Raw genomic sequence first — 17,926 nt, 5'->3', positions numbered from 1 at the left:
ATTGGGAGCTTAACCCAGAATTCCAGTGGGCAGTGGGGACTGTGGGATAGCTACCCATAGTGAACCACTCCGTGAGTCGATGCTAGCCACGGTATTGAGGACGCACTCCGCCGACCTAATGTGCTTAGTGGGGACATGCACGATCGACTGTATAAAATCGCTTACTAAAGATCGACTTCTATAAAATCAACCTAATTTTGTAGTGTAGACATGCCCTAAGACTCAATGGCTGAATGCTGGCCTCCTTCGTGAAAATACTCCTGGGAGCTACCACATCTGCTTTCTTACCTGACAAGGGCATTATGGACCCAGTCCTGCAAGTTGCTGAGTACATCCAACTGCGAGTTGAGGGCATTCAACCCCCAGAAACTTCCCCTGGTTGTAGGAAGCTCTGCACTGCAGGATGGGAGGGGGTTGAGTGCGGAGGGTGGGGTGGGGTGAAGCTCAGTGGGGTGGGTTCGGGTGTGGGGGGGTTCAGATTTACAGGGTTGGACTGATGGGTAGCAGCTCCCAGTACAATGACCCCTCCCCCCAAGCCCACCTCCGCATCAGGAGACCCCCGAACCCACACTCTGCTGACCTGAACCCCCTGCATTGGGAGACCCCCCCCACCTGGACACCCCACCCCACTGAGCCCCAACCAGCCACACCCTGACTCCCTACCCCATCAAGCCCCTCTCCCCCAGGCTCCCTCCCCCCCAGCCTGAGCCCTAACTACCTTCACATGGACTCTCTTGCAGAGTCCCAGTCCACCTGCACCCAGAACCCCCCACTGAGCTGCCCGCACCCAGCTTGTGTCACACAGAACCTTGGTACTCTTGAGGGAATTCTGCGCCAAACAATTACAAAAATTAAAATTCTGCAAAGTTCTGCATATTATATTTGTCAAAATAATACAGTAACACAATAACCATATAATCACACCATTTTCAATTATTTTGGCAATTTATTTCAAAATACTTGTCAGCAAATAATTGAAAATGGTGTGATTATTTTGTGTTACTTTGACAAATAAAATATGCAGAATTTTAAAATAATATGCACAGAATTTTTAATTTTTTGGTGCAGAATTCCCTCAGGAGTAAACTATGTAGACCTTTTAGCAGTTGCTTTTGGGGAGGTAAGGAGCATATAATTAAATGCTCCTCTTATCACTACTGACACTTATCTTTCTAGAAAGTTCTTTAGTAGCCCTTTAAAGAGAAATAAGATTTCATTACATAATTTATTTTTATAAAGCCAGTTACCATATTTTGGACTTCTTACAATTCATGTTTCTAAGATGATCCCATCAAGCCAGCATTGTAAATGAGATATTTACTTTCCTTATAGTTCCTTGTCCATATTTTTTTTAACTTGCCATAGGAATAAGTAATAGGCTATGTTTGAAGGCCAGCCGTTATTTGTATTATAGTCATTAATGGCTTTCTACACTAGGAAAAAATCTGACCCATAATTCTCCACTCGTGCAGCAGTATATGATTTTTGGTCAGATTGATATACTGAGCCTCCCATTATATTTTTTATGTTATATTTTAAAAAGAATACCAGTGCCTTCTGCAGTAGTAGGCAGTGTTGTGAACTCCTGAGATTTTTATCACAAATCTCATATTTGGTGATTTTCCTAATGGTCCAGTTCCCAGTCATGAGATTACATGAAAATCTCAGCTTTCATTTTTGTAAAAAGCAAGCTTCTAGCCCTTATGATTATGGAGAAAAGCTTGAAAACACGAACTCTAGAGGTCACAAACCAGAAGGCAAATGAAAAGAACCCAAAATTTACTTATTTTAAAAACTGCATAATTTTTAAGTCAGTCTCATGGTCTTTTGAGGCTGAAATGATTTTTGAACTCTCGGCTTGGTAATACTGGGTAAACTCTTTGATTATGCTAATCCTGTCAGTATAATTGAACTATACTTACAAAATTATGAAAAATGTTCTCTATGTAGCATTACTGTTTCACAGCTCTCTGGATACTCAAGCCATTTTATTCAGCAAGGATAAAATTCACCCCGTGTAGAGGGCCAATACAAGGCCTATGCCTAACTTAAATCCAACATAAGTGCTCAAAATTGAGCTGTGTGGTCACAAGGGCATATATCATGGTATAAATTAAATTCCATCCTGATTAAATTTATTCTTCAAAGATTTATGTTCTTCATAATCTAGTGTAATAGGTACACTGTCTTGCATCTTTATTTTAATTTTTATGAAACCTTCAGCACATGCTTTTGTGAATCGATAAAGATACTTTGTGTATGCTTCCTTGTGCTGTCTCATCAGCTCCTATCTCATCTCTCAAGGTTAGCAGGGTCTGGCTGGGTCAGTCCTTGGATAGGTAAGACCTTCATTTAATAGATAATATGGTCAACGTGATTCAGTAAATTGGAACTCAATACCTTAAGTTAGTACTGAAACAATACCTTATCATGGTGTTAGGGGGCACCATGCTTCAGTAGCTGCTGTCTTACAGTAATGACATTGCCAAGAGCAACAGGATGAATATATATAGTTCATGAATGATCTTTTCAGATCTGCTTGAAATGATGGGTATATCATATAGATCTTTAATTTCCCAGAATTTCATGGTCTCCTTAACTGTATCAGAATAACAGTTGCATGTTTCCATATGGTAGGTATTTATTTGATCAAAATTGTGGAAATAGATTTATATCCAACTATATGTTTATACAGGAAGGTGACAGAGCAGGGATAAATGCCAACAAGAGGTCCTGATTCTTCCCTTGAATGCACACTGCTCCAGTTGGTGATCTACCTGTGTGTATCAGAGGTCAGAACTTGATTTAAAGGTTGCAAACTCTGAATCCTCCTACACTTACATTTAAAATTCTATTTAATTTTTGCAGCTTTTTTCAAATAAAGTTTTAGAATAAGAAAAAACAGGGAAATATGTAGAGAGATGGTCCAGAACCAAAACCTGGATCCAAATACCCCTGAGCTTTGATGGTGTTTGAGACTTGAACCTGAATCCAGATATGAATTTTATATATGTCACTTTTCTTATAATGGGCCAAACCACAACTCTGGATTCAAACAACTGTGAATTTTGTAAAAATGCTTGAACTCATCTCCAATTCTCTATTTTTGGTTATTTTAAATATTAACACTGATGACTGACGTAAACACCCATTGGTTTAAAACAAATAAACAAGAGATTACAATGAAAGGCTGGTAGAAAAAAGTGTTCTGACTTTAATCAAGAAATTAAAATACAGTGATTCCATTACTTTTAAAATGTTTAATACAAATGTTTTAAAGAATGTTTTGAGATTTTCACATTGCTATCTTTTGAGAAAACTGCACCAAAATTATTTTAATAGGAAAATGAAGCAAGTGAATGCATTAATTATTTATTTAAATACTTGGTGCAACTGTTCCTGTTAACTAATCCAGGCACTTGGAAGGCAATTACACTGAGCTTTGACAACATTGCCAACCCACTGCAGTGTGCCTTGTGCCAAACACTATTGTTGTTTTATTGACCACGTTCACCATTACATATGCATATGAAAAAACAGAGGCATTTTCATCAGGATTACCCTAATAGCATTAAGAGATTATTTTTAAAATTTCCTTGGAAGAAAATTCACTTAAATGAGATTACTTATTACTTGACTGGTTTCCTATCATGCTGCTATGTTTAGGTAAGTGGAGTCCATTAGACTATAAAGTTTTTTTAAAAACTGATTTTATACATTAATGATTTCAAATAAAAGGGAAGTACTATATTTGTGCATAGCTTCTTTTGAGAAAGTTAAGTCGATGTTCTGGTTAGGAGAGATAACACTTTTTGTCCCTCTTGGTGGCCCCCCTAGTGTCGCCATTAGTTGCTAATTACTTGCAAACAAATAAACAATTAACTCCTCGTGCCTCTTGGTGGGAGAGTCTTCATTGACATGCTAAAACTTTCTAATAAAAGATTTTAATTAATGACGTTGCAAATCCAACCCCCTTGCCAACACAGCTATAAGGAGGACCTGCAAGAAAATGCAAGTACAATTCATGTTGTGCATAGACTGAAGGTGAAAGAATGGCAAGTACATCATTATGTGCTTCTGATACAGCAGTGTCTCAAAATCTTCAGAAAGTATCCAGTTTTGTGGAAACTAAAACCACACATTGCTCATTTTCCATTGAAAGCATTTTGGGATTAGAACAGAAAAAAGATGGCATTCCAGCTGCAATACCTCACAGACCGTGGATGGATACATGCAACAATTTAGGTATGTCATCAGCATCAGTTGTCTATTGTCTTAACTTTTTACCCTATGTTAAGTTTTATGTATTATCAAGGATATGTTTCAATAAGCACCTCAGTATGATTAGATGTATACTTAAAACATTAGATTATCACTTATTTTGTTACAGGCTTGCATTTTAATATAACAGTCTCATTCAAAAATTGGCAAATACAGATTTAGGAATTTAAATTCTATATTTTTATGTTTTTAGGAGAAGACACTAGTCAGTGTCTGCAGACCCCTGTCATTTCCCGTGAAGGGCCATTATTTCATGTTAACAGTTACCCGATGCTGGAGGAAAGAGTTTTGAAATGTGAAAAATATTTTTCAGCCACTGAAAGGCTATCTTACAAAAGGGAACTGAGCTGGTACAGGGGTAGGAGACCAAGAACTGCTTTCACTAGAAACCAGGTGGGGATTCAGTTACATTACTTTATTTATAAATATTCATTTGTTGAGTAAAATGCATTCAACAATAGGAAGCATGTAATGATTAGTTGATAAAATATTGTATATCTATTGGATAAAGAGGCAGAGATGTACATATGCAGTTAAGGACTGGTGTTAATCTAGGGTAATTTCACTAATTTCATTTGATTTACGCTGGTATAAATGAGATTGGAGTCTGGCCCAAAAAATTGTTGGGAAAGGCTTTTACTTGAACTGACTGACTTTCTCTGTTTCCTACAATGTAAAATTTTAAATTGTTTAATGGATTGTTTGCTTATTCTCCTCAGATTGAAATGCTGGAAAATGTTTTTAGAGTGAACTCCTATCCTGGCATTGATGTTAGAGAAGAACTAGCTCACAAACTAGATTTAGATGAAGACAGGATCCAGGTAACTTAATTTAAAAATATATATATTCTGCGATCACATGATGTCTCCTCAGCAATGATGTAAGTAGGTGGATGGGATAACCATGTGAAAGTTGCATTTATTCTTAATGATCCTTAGTCATTAGTGTATTATTAGATAGGTACTATATTGGCAGTAATTTGTAGTGGGGAAACCAGTGAAATTTCTCCTCCCTCTCAGTCTCCCCTTCTCTCTGGCACCGATATGACATTCATCGCTGTAATACTTCAGTGTCATCCTCCTTGACCATCACAAAGCTTTCCCCCTACTGAACACTCAGATTGAAATCCAGGTCCCATTGAAGTAAACAGGAATTTTGTCACTGACTTCAGTGGGGCCAGGATTTCATTCTCCGATCCCAGGTTTGAAAACCTTTTCTACAATGGGTTTGGAACCAGGTTTGAAAACTAAATAAATACAGTTAAGCAAATGGATAAATACATTTCAAGCAGGGTTTGGCTAGCCAATTTAGACAGGACAAAACTGTTTTAAAGTCACATTTGAGACTCTGTCTCATTTGGTTCAAAGCTCGGTGTACATAGGGATTTTAAGGTCTGATCCAAAGTCCATCAAAGTCAATAGAAAACCTCCCACTGACTTCTTTGGACTTTGGATCAGGCCCTTAATGTTCACTAAGGGTTTGATCAACTTCCATTGAAGTCAGTTGGAGGGTTTGTCATAAAAGTTGGATCAGGCCCTACTAACTTATACTGCAAGGGTTTAAGCACTTCTGGGAGTTATTGAGCATCCTGAACTTCCACTGACTCCTCTGGGAGTTCAGGATGCTCAGAATCTTCCTGGATCAAGCCCTGAGGGTCCAGACCTGTTCCATTGAAGTCGATGAAAGTTTTGCCATTAACTTCAGTGGGAAACAAAGTAGGTCCTTATCTTCCAATTCAGCTAGGAAATGCAATGAGTCCTTTGTCTATAATTTTCTCTGCCTTACATTATTATTTATTAAAATTATTACAGCTCACCCTATACCTTCATCTGTAGCTTTGAAACTTCCAAGCTGCTTCAGATTCCAAATTATCAAAATTTCACAAATTATTTTACTGCATGGTTGTACTGATATTCTTTATTAACTTCAAACCTGCCCTGCATACAATGTTGCTTTTAAAAGGAAAAATTACCCATTTCTAAGAAATGTGCATTTTATTTCAATTGTAGATCTGGTTCCAGAATCGCCGTGCAAAGCTGAAAAGATCCCACAGAGAATCTCAGTTTATAATGGTGAAAAACACTTTAACCTCCAACCTGCTGGAATAGGAAGAAGCCAGCTAGTTCACCATTCTTCTACCACAATAGAACATGAAGAATTATTGGAACTTCATAATTTGCATTATTAAGCAATGATAATGTAATATTTGTACTTTGATATTTGCATCTAGTTTTGAAAGATTATCATGATTTTCATTAGAATAAACTGTAAATACTTCATTATGACATGCCTCATATTATAATTGCACTTTTTGTAAAAAAAATAAAATGAAAAGTTTTCCATATATTTTAATAAATATTTTCCAAAACATGTAAGATATTTTTGCAGATAACAAACTATGATACACTAGATCCTGAGCTGATGTAAATCTGAATAATTTACTTGAAGACAATGGAGCTACACCAGTTTATACCAGCTGAGGATTTGGTCCTGTGTGGTTACTGATTTCAGAAAATTCATCAGGAATACATGAAAAAAGTGACCAATTTTTTTCTTTTTGTTTTGTTTGTTTAACAAAGCTTCAAATATTTTAAAGGTAGAAGTAAGAAATCATTTAAAGTACACAATTATGCAAAAATGCTACTGCTGTTACAGCAAATTTAGCTTAGGTATTTTACTGGAATGAAATAGCTTTTCAATGTTTGCAGTATAGAGTTGAAATTTTAAAAAATGATACAATATACTTGTTTTTATGAGACGTGCTAGCTATTTATAAATGGAAAAACCTAGAGAACAGTAACAATGTGTGGCATTTGTATAATTTGTATTTTAGCTAAACCAATTAAACTGAAAACCAGTTTAAAATGTCATTCTTATGGACCTTATATTTTCTCATGTTTTAATTAATGTAAATTTAGCTAATATTTGCCTAGTTAATATTACCAGCTTAACTATGTCCCATCCAAATGGTTTTATCAGTATTAATGATCCAGTCCTGTGAAGTACTGAGTGCCCCCAGTAACTCATGAGAAAATTCACAGGATCAAACCCATTTGAGATTAGATATATTGTTTCCTTGTTTATTCATTCTCGTATCCAATAATACTGGATGAAGTTTATAGTGGTAAAGATTTTTATCAGCTGATATATGAAAACCAAGCATCCTGACATTTGATATTGAATTAACCCAAAGTCAATGTACATAGTCCCATCTACAAAGTAAAACCTTTAATTTATATTACATGGCCCTGATTCAGGAAATCTACATTCATCCCTGTTGAGCAAAGTATTAACATACTTAACTGTTAGTATATGGTGAAGTCTCATTGCTTTCAACTCCATTTCAGATGGCAGAATTCAATGTCTTCCATTGTTGTATGCAGTATCATAGGTGTGTTGGTTCCAGGATATTAGAGACACAAGGTGGGTGAGGTCATATTTTTCATTGGACCAACTTCTGTTGGTCAGAGAGATAAGCTTTTGAGTTTACAAGCTTTCTTGCCTGAGTGGGAAGCAGGGCCGGCTCTGGCTTTCTGGCCGCCCCAAGCAAAAAAAAAAAAAAAAACACGGCGGCCAGAACAGCAAAGCAAAAAAAAAAGAAAACCTGCGGCGCGGCCGGAGCGCGGATGCAGGGGGACTCCCTGCCCTGCAGATGTGCCCCGGCTAGCGGGGGGAGGGGGAGGAAGCGGGGGGAGAGAAAGAAGGGGGGCGGCCAGGGCTTCAGCGGGGCGCTGCCACGCAGGCCCTCCCGCCGTGCCCCCTGCCGGGAGGGCTCCGCACCGCTCCGGGTCGGCTGAGAGGGAAGGACGCGGGCTGCCCTGCCGGGCTTGCTGCAGGGTGCTCCCGTCCTCCACACCGCTGCCCCCTACAGGGCGGCCAGAGCGGAACAACAACCACAACAAAAAGTGGCCGTGCCGCCCTAGGATTGGGCGGAATGCCGCCTCCTACAAGCTGCTTCCCCAAGCACCAGCTTGCTCGGCTGGTGCCTGGAGCCGGCCCTGGTGGCAAGATAGACAGAAATGCCAGAGACGACTGTCTGTGATTCCATGGTAAAATTATTATAGTGCTTTAGAAATTCACCTTGTTACTGGGTTGGTGAAATCTATAACACATAACCAATTTGGGGTCTCTGCCTTGCTTCTTGACAGTCTGCCCTGAGTTTTTCACTCATGGTCATGAACCACTCTGTTAAAGCTTGAAAGCTTGTCTCTCTCACCAACAAGTTGGTTCAATAAAGGATATTACCTCACCCATCTTGTCTCTCTACAAGAAAACTGATTTTCTGAGTTTGGTGATTCATCCATTAGTCCAATAAAAGTACCAATTCCTTTAACTGGCCTTTTCCTTTTTTTGTAACCATTTTTTTGAACTGCACATATCTGTAGCCCTTAAAGCAGAGAGCTACCATATACCATAGGTGCCAACTTTCCCTGGTGCCGGTGGGTGCTCGCGCCCCTACCCATCCCCATTCCAACCCTTTCCCCAAAGTCCCCACCCCAACCCGCCCCCTTCCTGCCCCTATTGAACCCCTTCCCCAAATCCCTGCCCCGGCCCCGCCTCTTCCCCGAGCGCGCCACGTTCCCCCATCTCTCTCAGCCGCGCGAAACAGCTGTTTCGCGGCGCAAGCACTGGGAGCTAGGGGGGGGAAAGGGGGCACGCGGTGTGCTCAGGGGAGGAGGAGCGAAGGTGAGCTGGGCGGCAGTGAGCTGCCAGTGGGTGCTGAGCACCCACCAATTTTCCCCTGTGGGTGCTCCAGACCCAGAGCACCCACAGAGTCATATGCCATATACTATATGTAGCCAGAAGATTTCTCCAGGTAGTTATTCAAGAACATTCATTCTAATTTTGAAGGGTTTGTTGTGTGCTGAATTATACTGAAAACACTGCAAACACATGTAGAATCTTTGAAAAGTGAGTGTCATAGCTGTTATGCCTTAAGATGTATTCCTTAACATATCTGACTTTGATGAGCTTAATGGATGACATTGATTATCCTATCCAATTTGTGTGATGGCAGTAGTCCTCCAACTTCGTTTTTATCTACAAAGCCTTGAAACTGTCACTCTTTAATCAATATTCTTTTCTGTTCTTAACATTGAATGTTGCTTATAATAGGAAAAATAACCGAACTAGGTGCTAAGACTTCTTATTGGACAAAAGCTGCAATTGGCAAAAACTATTTGCATACATTTAAACTACTTTTTTTCCCCACTAGGTAAATTCATGGTTTTATTGCATTTTGCTGATTCAGGGACCAATCCTGCAAACATTTACTCTCTCTCTCTCTCTCTCTCTCTCTCTCTCTCAATTTCACTGACGTCTGAGACAATTTACTTAAGTAAGGATTTGCCTCTTATTTTTAAAGTAGTATGTCCGTTGAATTTCAGATGATATTCAGCACTGAAGCTCTTCTTGAATTCAGTGGGAGCTGAGTGTACGCTGCACCTCTGAAAAATTAGGCTGTACACTTTAGTGACTCTGGACAGTTTTTGTTCATTGCAGCCATAATACAATGGGAAGAAATAAAACTAAGACATGTTTATTTTATGAGGAAACTAACTGCAACAGGATTGTATTGGGCACAAACAAGCCTTTTTAGGATAATGCAAGGAGGGGAAAGTGACAGTCTCCTTAAATTAATTATTTAGCTGGGTTTTGTTTTTGTTTTATTGGGTTGTTCTTTTTTTTAGAAAGCAAAAACACTAGCTGCAGTACTTGAATTTAAATAATTACCTTTCTTGTTTTCATTATTCGATCAGTATGAACACAATAAATCCCAAAGAATGTTAGTTCCTCATTGTTTGCTTTTATTAAAGTCTTAGAGGACATAGAAGAAAAACACTTGAGAGCCAGCCTCTTGTGTCCCACTCCATGAGACAACTAACTTAAGTAAAGTTACTCACATGTCCAACTTGTGTTTGTAGGATTAATCCCTTAGTTACTCCATTGTGCAGGGAGATAGATACTCAGAGGGTTATAGCCCTAGATGGTGAACATTGATGTATTTGTCACACCAGTTTACACCAGATGAGCATCTGTCTGAAAATCTTTGTCCTCTTTACTATCTATGATGCTTACTTCATATGGAATTAGTTTCTTAAAACCTCTGAATACAGCATGTTGTCAGTAATTCAGGTCAGCTGTAAATAGCAAAAAAAGTGAGAGAACTGGAGAAAAATGGAGAAACTCCACCATCTTCTCCAGTTGCAATATAGTTCTGTTGGTAATTAAATGTTCTCTGTATCTTATTTCCTTTGCTAATTAAATAATAACTATGAATAGACAAAATTTAACCTTCCCAGGTACATTATTTTCAATTTAGTTTATTCTTGAAAGAGATAAGGGTTGAATTTTGAAGCCTTGTTTCTTTCTATTCCTGGAGGGTGATTGATTCTTGGTAAGCTGCACTAACATTTCTAGAGGAAGGACTTTCTTTCAATGCTAGGAAGTGCTGACTTCACAAATATAGTGAACAGGAAAGATGGAATAGCAGTTGGCTGTGTTTTACATTACATTAATGGAGAATTCACTGAAGTTGAGTCTTTTGCTAGATGTTTTGGAATCTATTTGGAAACCCATCTGATTCAGAAATTTACCAAACTTTCATGGACAAAGAGAAAACAATTGTCTTTATTGCTTGAAGTTTTACCCATGCTATTGGTTGGTCTGCAGAATGGAAGGTCAATATTTATTTGCCTGCTTTTTTTTTATTGTTTTATAGTGCCTGGCATTTGCAAGGAGTATGTGGTAGATACATTGTGAATGAACTACGTCTCCAAATATTGACCAAGAGAATTCAGTTGAGATTTGTTTGGAGGTGCAAGAGATTAAACAAAAAAACCCCGATAATTGCCACAAAGTAAGATAAGAAGCCTCCTTAGCTCACTGTAGATAGTTTTCTTTAATATACTCCAATATGTAGCTTCATTGATGAATTATCTGTAACCTTTATGGGTTCCATACAAAATGGAAAGTTATTTGACCTCACAGTTAAAAAAGACTGTTTTAATCTGGAAAGATTTTACTTCAGTATGGAGAGAGGTTATCGAAGTTAGTAATTCATACTTTATTTTAAGGAGAACTGAATTTGATAGTTGTAATTGTGTTAAATATCATTGAGAGACTTTCATCAAACCCAACTAATCAGAATTCAGTAAAGGAAAAGTAATCTAAAGAGATATATACTGTATTGATTTCATTAAATTAAGATCTAAATATTCATTAACATAAAATTCTTAATACTCCAAAATTTTAGACCTATAATACATTGATATACAATAAGGCAGCAAACAAAAGGTATTAAACAAAACTTTCAAATAAAAGGGTTAATTAAGAAAACCAACAAATCCCAAAAGCATGGTGAATTCACACACTAGCAGAAAAATATCTACAATGGGGGTAGATTCAGAGAATGTGAGAATTTGCATACCTCCCTCATTTGGATAGTGAAGATGGTACTAGAGATGCAGGGGTAATTTCTCTCCCTCCCAACATACAGGATCTATTCCACAGCTTAACCCTGTTCCAGGTAATTTGAAGCTATTGTCTAACTTAATGCTGGAAACAAAGTTTACAGCAGCAATAAATCACACTAAGCCAGTCAGGTTAATGCCTACAAGCCTCACTCTATTATCTGACAAAACACCTAAATAAGGTTACTGTCTCTCATAATGGAATTTTTTCCTCACAAGAGAAGACTGACAAAGCAATTTACAACACAGGACTAGTAACATAATAATAGCACCAGCTCTGGTGGTCAGCTTTCAATTAGTGAATGTTAACAATGGGATGCTTCCCATTCATATCATACCAGTGTTGTTGCACAAAGTCTCTTTAGCACAATTGTTATCAGCTTTTTCTCCGTCACAATGCTGTTGGCTTCATGAGATGTTAACAGCACAGAAGGGCCACTAACTTCACATTTGTTTCATGATACACATTGCTTTACATCAGGGACATCATATTTATCACGTTAAGACAAATACTCCATTCTCAACTTAAAATGTTAGTCTGCTCTTCATAGGACATATACAGTATCTCAGACTTAATTGCTGCTGATTGCTTAGTATCTTGCATTACAACAGCAACATATAAACAATTTAGCATGCTATATTCAATTGTTTAGGCACAGACAATCCAAATAATGTAAATGTTCTATCAGAACATGCCTCAGGTGTATTGCTTCAGTTATAATTAAGAAAGTTGTTTTTATCTACCACTAATACTGTAATTTAATCCAGTACCAATTCTACATCTTTTGAGTATTATTCATATAAAGCTTTTGTTCATATACCACCCACTGGGGGTATTGTGAGGAAAGCAAGGTGTTACATTCAGGTATACTTCCAAGAAGCCAGGAACTTCTCAATTTTAATCCCGGTTCTGCCACGGAGTTGCTCTGTGAAATCACAAATTCAGTGTCTGTTTCCCCATCTATAAAATGTGTATAATAAGCCTAGACCACAGAGCGATGCTGCTATTGCAGCCCACTCCATAGGACTTAAGTTGCCGTAGTGTTGGCTTCAATGGTCTTAAAGTTAAGTTTGTCCTTAAGTGCTTTCCTGATTAGGGATGCTTTCCTGAGTTAGGGTCTAGGTTCCCTGCCAGAAAATTAAAATTACTGGCCCACTTCCTCAGTTGTTGTAAATTGTTATATCTCCATTAACTTAATCCTTCAATATTCTAAGAACCTCCTCCACCCACAAACCTCAGTCATTAGGGGGAAAGATAGCTCAGTGGTTTGAGCATTGGCCTGCTAAACCCAGGGTTGTGAGTTCAATCCTTGAGGGGGCCACTTAGGGATCTGGGGCAAAATCAGTACTTGGTCCTGCTAGTGAAGGCAGGGGGCTGGACTCAATGACCTTTCAAGGTCCCTTCCAGTTCTAGGAGATAGGATATCTCCATTTATTTAAATTTAATTTATCCCCAGATGACAATAGAAAAAGATGGCCTTTGTACTTTGGCCTGAAGGTTTCAAAGGAATTCTCAAGTAAAATTAAAAGCCCTAGAAGAGGGGCCCTCGTGGAGAATTCTCTGCCACCAACTCCCTCACCTATAAACCAAGGAAGCTCCTAGTAAGGAGATATATGTGCATATAGTTTTTCTATATAGGATTTTAAGCAAAGTTAATCCCCTATCAGTATTAGTATGTAGTCAATCAGTGTCCCATATCACCAGAGAAACCTCCTGTAAAAAATGATCTGGACTGGAGATAAAGCTATGTGACTAAAACACGTAGTTGATCATTATTACTTTATAAAAGTTATCCATGTGCACAGGATTTTGATGTAACTAATAAAAATGTTAATACCTGTCTCTAACAGGTATTTTCCATATGTACATTAAACTTAACATACATGCCATTATAAAATAATGTAATGGCAACATTGAGATCACATTATGGAGCAATAATACAATACAAAATTCTCTTGAATATACGTAACTGTTTGTATGGAGCTGAGAGATGGGTGAGGTAGGGGGCAATTAAGAACAAATGGTTCACATAGTTATGAAACGATTGATAGAAATATTTCCATGATTTTTTTAAATTGCAATGGAAGCAGTTTAAGACAAAAAATAATGTAATATTTGCAATACAGACATTGTAGTATGTTCTAGTCATGAGAACCTTAATGTAAAAATGTCCACATACTGAGCATAAATCTTAGTGAAACTTACAAGTCTATTTTCCCTTTCCTTTAAAGGAAAGATGTAAATTATATATAATATATTCCTTCAGTTTTAATAACATTAGCTGCTATTTGTAACATGTGTAAGTACATATAATTTTCAAATTGACAGTGTCCCTTTAAGAGCCACAATTAGCCACTAAGCTTCCAATACCATGCCATTAGCAGTTCAATACCACACTTTACTAGTTGTCCAAAGTTTGGTATTGAAAATTCGCTGAAGCAATAAAAATTAGAACAGGAATTTGTTCTATTGTGCATAAGAAGATTTGTTGATCTGCAGGTCTACTAATACAAGGAAATATGACTCCTAAAACAAATGCACAAAAACCAGGTAACATCATTTGCAAAATCCTTATTTTGCCCAGTGTGGAATGAGACAATTCTAGGTCACTAATTTCAGACCTTTGAGATTATCTCATAGATAGTTAATGATCACCAATCAGGATTGTTTAGAAACCAATTGTGTGGCAGGTCATGTTTTGATTCAATGGATTAACTTGGTTTTCGTAACTATTGTTTGGATGATCTTATTTTCATTTTTCATTTTATAGGACTAATTATTATGTAATTGGATGAGGGCTCTAAGGCTTTTTAGTTTTGTTTTTGTTGAAAAAATCAGTATGGAAAGTGATGAAATGACAGCAACTGACACAAACCAATATTTGATGACCTGCAGTTTATATAATGGAATATCTTGCATTATAGCAGGATGCCCTCCTCTGCTACTGTTAAGATTAAAAACAGGTTTCTGTTTAGAGCTTGACTCTTCTAAGTGTTCATCAACATAGTTACTCAAATTGTCTTGAATAAAAACAAAACTATGAATGCCAATAGTGCTTATTGGGTATATCCAAGTTTACATATATCCACTGAACCATGATGGAGTAATCATAAAGAAAACAGTAGAAGACTTATCCTGATTTCAATGGGTGTTGGGGCCACTCAGTACCTTGCAAAATTGGGTTCTATATTACTGAATTATGCCCAGATCCTTGTCAACAGCTCTGGTGCTTTGCCATGCAGAGGCAGCACAGAGCACCTGGAAAACTTCCCTTAAGGAACAGCTGAGGATTCTCTGTGAGAGAGAAAAGTCTGCAGGTGGTTTAGAGCCACTCTTCACTCATTGTAGGAGGGGGGGACAGGGTGGGATGAAGAAGAGGCATGCTAAGGGGTGGGAAAGGGCGAGGCAGAGCACATGGAACAGCACCATGGTGGGGCATACCCATGCTCTTTTGAGTTAGGGAGTGGATTCTGTCTTTTTGGGTGCCCCACAATAGGGTGGTGCACAGCAGATGATAAAGTTGACATTGTATATAACTGAAGTAATTTTCTTACACTAAACAGGAAAGCATTGAGTAACTGCTTGGCATATATGGCACAATGTTAGCTTTCCTTTTCACCTGTGGTAGATTGATCTATGAATGAATAAATAGAAAAGAAATCATTGTGCTTGGCAAGATTACTAGAAGCAGTAAATTGATTTTTTTCTAATCTGTGTGGATGCAGGACACTTGTTTTTTGGCAGTGAGATACTAGGAACATCAGCATGAGATTTAGGACTGTGGTCTGTCTTGTCTGATACATACATAGCTGGTGTAACTTCCTATGAATTTTACACAAGCTTGTCTATTTTGCATTTAGTCAGATGATCTTGGAATGCTCCTGCCCTTGGAATAATGGAACAAGTTGGGCACTGAATATGCTTTAATATAAAATAGCAAATAAAAAACAATAAACAGTGCTATACTGTGTAACTAGAGTATGTTTGTTCAGTGTTATAAATCACAAAGCTCAAGGCCCAGTTACTTTAGCCATCTCTAAGCAATAACCTTGTACCTTCTCTTGAATGATTGGAAGGGAGTCCATGTCCCCATTCATAATCCACAGCCTCAAGAGGCATAATCTTCTGCTTTGAGAGATGGTCAGGACTTGAATGGGTGGTCTACGTGTATGCTGCAGTCCACAGGGCACCATGGGGTGGGAAGGGGAAGTAAGTGTTGCTTCTTTTTAAAGCTACAAGCAAATGCCTTATAGAGTATATCTTCTCAGATCCAATCTTCTTTCTGACAGCAGACTGGCCTGAGGACCCACTACATATATGGTGCCACTTCTCTCCTTCACCTTGTGCAGCTGATAGCTCTAAAAGCTCTTTGCCAACTTTCAATGAAAGTTGCTCTATAAATGAGAATATTTAACATCATTGTCATTAATAATCACTTAGCAAATACCAAGTGTGGAGTTTGCAGTTTCTGCTGCAAAATGGAATTTATACACATACTGTTGCTAACTCTCGTGATTTTATTGTGAATTTCATAGTATTTGGGTTTTTTTCCTTAAAGTCCCCAACCCCTGGAGTCATGATTATGTGAGAATTTTGTCTTTCTTTTAAAAGTAAGTTTCTGGCCCTCATGGCTGCAGAGAAAAGCTTGAAAATGTGAACCCAAAAGCTTAAACATCAGAAACCAAATTAGGAGACAATTCAAAGGTGGCTTTTTTACAATCTGATGATTTTTTGAGGCATCACCCATGATTTTTGAATGGCTGGGGTTAGCAATGCTATTATATACACAGCTCCCTTTCCAACACCCCCAACCAAGAATCTCAAACTTTCTGATTTTTCTGGTCATTATGCTGAATGGCATGAAAACACTCGTTACCAATCAGAAACCTCCCTACAGTTCTCAGTTCTAAAACCATTTAATATTTACTGAGAGATTTGGTCTTTGATGCTGGATTCATTGGATTCTTTTCTGTACATCAGTAAAATGACTTTATAGTAATGTAATTCTTTCTTGTGAAGAGGAATAGTCAGATAAACCTGTTGCTTCATCCCAGCCACTCAGATAATATTCTAATGCTCCCATATAAACACCGAGATAAAAAGAGCTTTTTTTCTGTTAAATATTTAAGAACATAAGTTCTACTCTTGGGCCAAAGAAATATACAACTCTGAACATAGAGCTCTATCACTTCTCAACTCAGACTTCATCTCTGCCTCCTGTGTCTGTAACCTTGGCATCTTCCCTCTGAAATCTTCCCTTTCCTGGGAAGGAGATTTCAGAGGAAAATCGACCATATGTGTAAATCCACTTAACATTGTTATGGGATGTCACTGCCTGAGCTCCATCTTTTCTGATATCCTCATCTGTACTTTTATCTCTTGTCTGCTTTCATGCATATAGCTTTCCCAAGCCAAAACTCTTTGGATGGCAGGATGTGGAGAATGCTACTGTCTGACTTCTCCCAAACATAAAGAATACAGCCACCTCACTCTCATGTTCAAACAAGGCAAGGGCGCCTCCATTCATTTCAGTAATGCTATTCTTGCTTATAAAGCCACCCATCAGTAGCCTTGCCGCAATCTGTGTCTTGGACTTTATTTCTATATGCTCTCTGTTCCTCTATAATTTATTTCCTTCTTTTCTTTCCACATAATTGCATCATTTGGATGCAATAGCCTTTTCATCTGCAGCTCCCAGTGTCTGTAAAAGATTTACTGTCTCTCTCTGCACCATGGACTTATGTCTCGGTTTCATATTTCAGATGAAAATATATCTTAACTTCTGAACTTTACCTATTAATTTCTTTCTCCATCTACTAATATTTAGCTCTTTCATTGTATTATTTACAGTAACACTGTAAAATGTTTTGAGATGCAGTGTGTATGAAAGATACCAAGCAAAATAAAATCAAGGAAAATAAGAGGACAGGAAATAGAGAACTCTCTAATTAAGGAGAATATATTTGTGCTGTAATACATTTTCCAAATGTTAAACAATTTACTTTTCAAACTAAATCAAGCTTTTAAGTTCACATATGTCTCACAGCTAAATCAATGTTTTTCAATCTCAGTAAAAAAGATGCTATTTTACCATGTGTAACTTGCTCCCTCTTGTGGTTGGCAGATAGATTTATACTCTCAGCTCTTTACTAAAAGCAAAACAAAATAAACA

General features: G+C 37.8%; 1 protein-coding gene across 1 annotated transcript; it reads left to right on the top strand.

Moving 5' to 3' along the window:
* The first annotated feature begins 4,052 nt into the window (after window positions 1–4,052).
* Window positions 4,053–6,389, top strand: HESX1 (HESX homeobox 1). Its single transcript, XM_065408623.1, has 4 exons — window positions 4,053–4,245; window positions 4,475–4,674; window positions 5,001–5,102; window positions 6,291–6,389. The coding sequence occupies exons 1-4, from the start codon at window positions 4,053–4,055 to the stop codon at window positions 6,387–6,389; spliced, it is 594 nt and encodes a 197-aa protein (XP_065264695.1).
* Window positions 6,390–17,926: the final 11,537 nt, after the last annotated feature.

This window comes from Emys orbicularis, chromosome 7, assembly GCF_028017835.1.
Source record: "Emys orbicularis isolate rEmyOrb1 chromosome 7, rEmyOrb1.hap1, whole genome shotgun sequence".
NCBI classification, from domain to species: domain Eukaryota; kingdom Metazoa; phylum Chordata; order Testudines; family Emydidae; genus Emys; species Emys orbicularis.
This window is presented reverse-complemented; position numbering and strand designations above follow the sequence as displayed.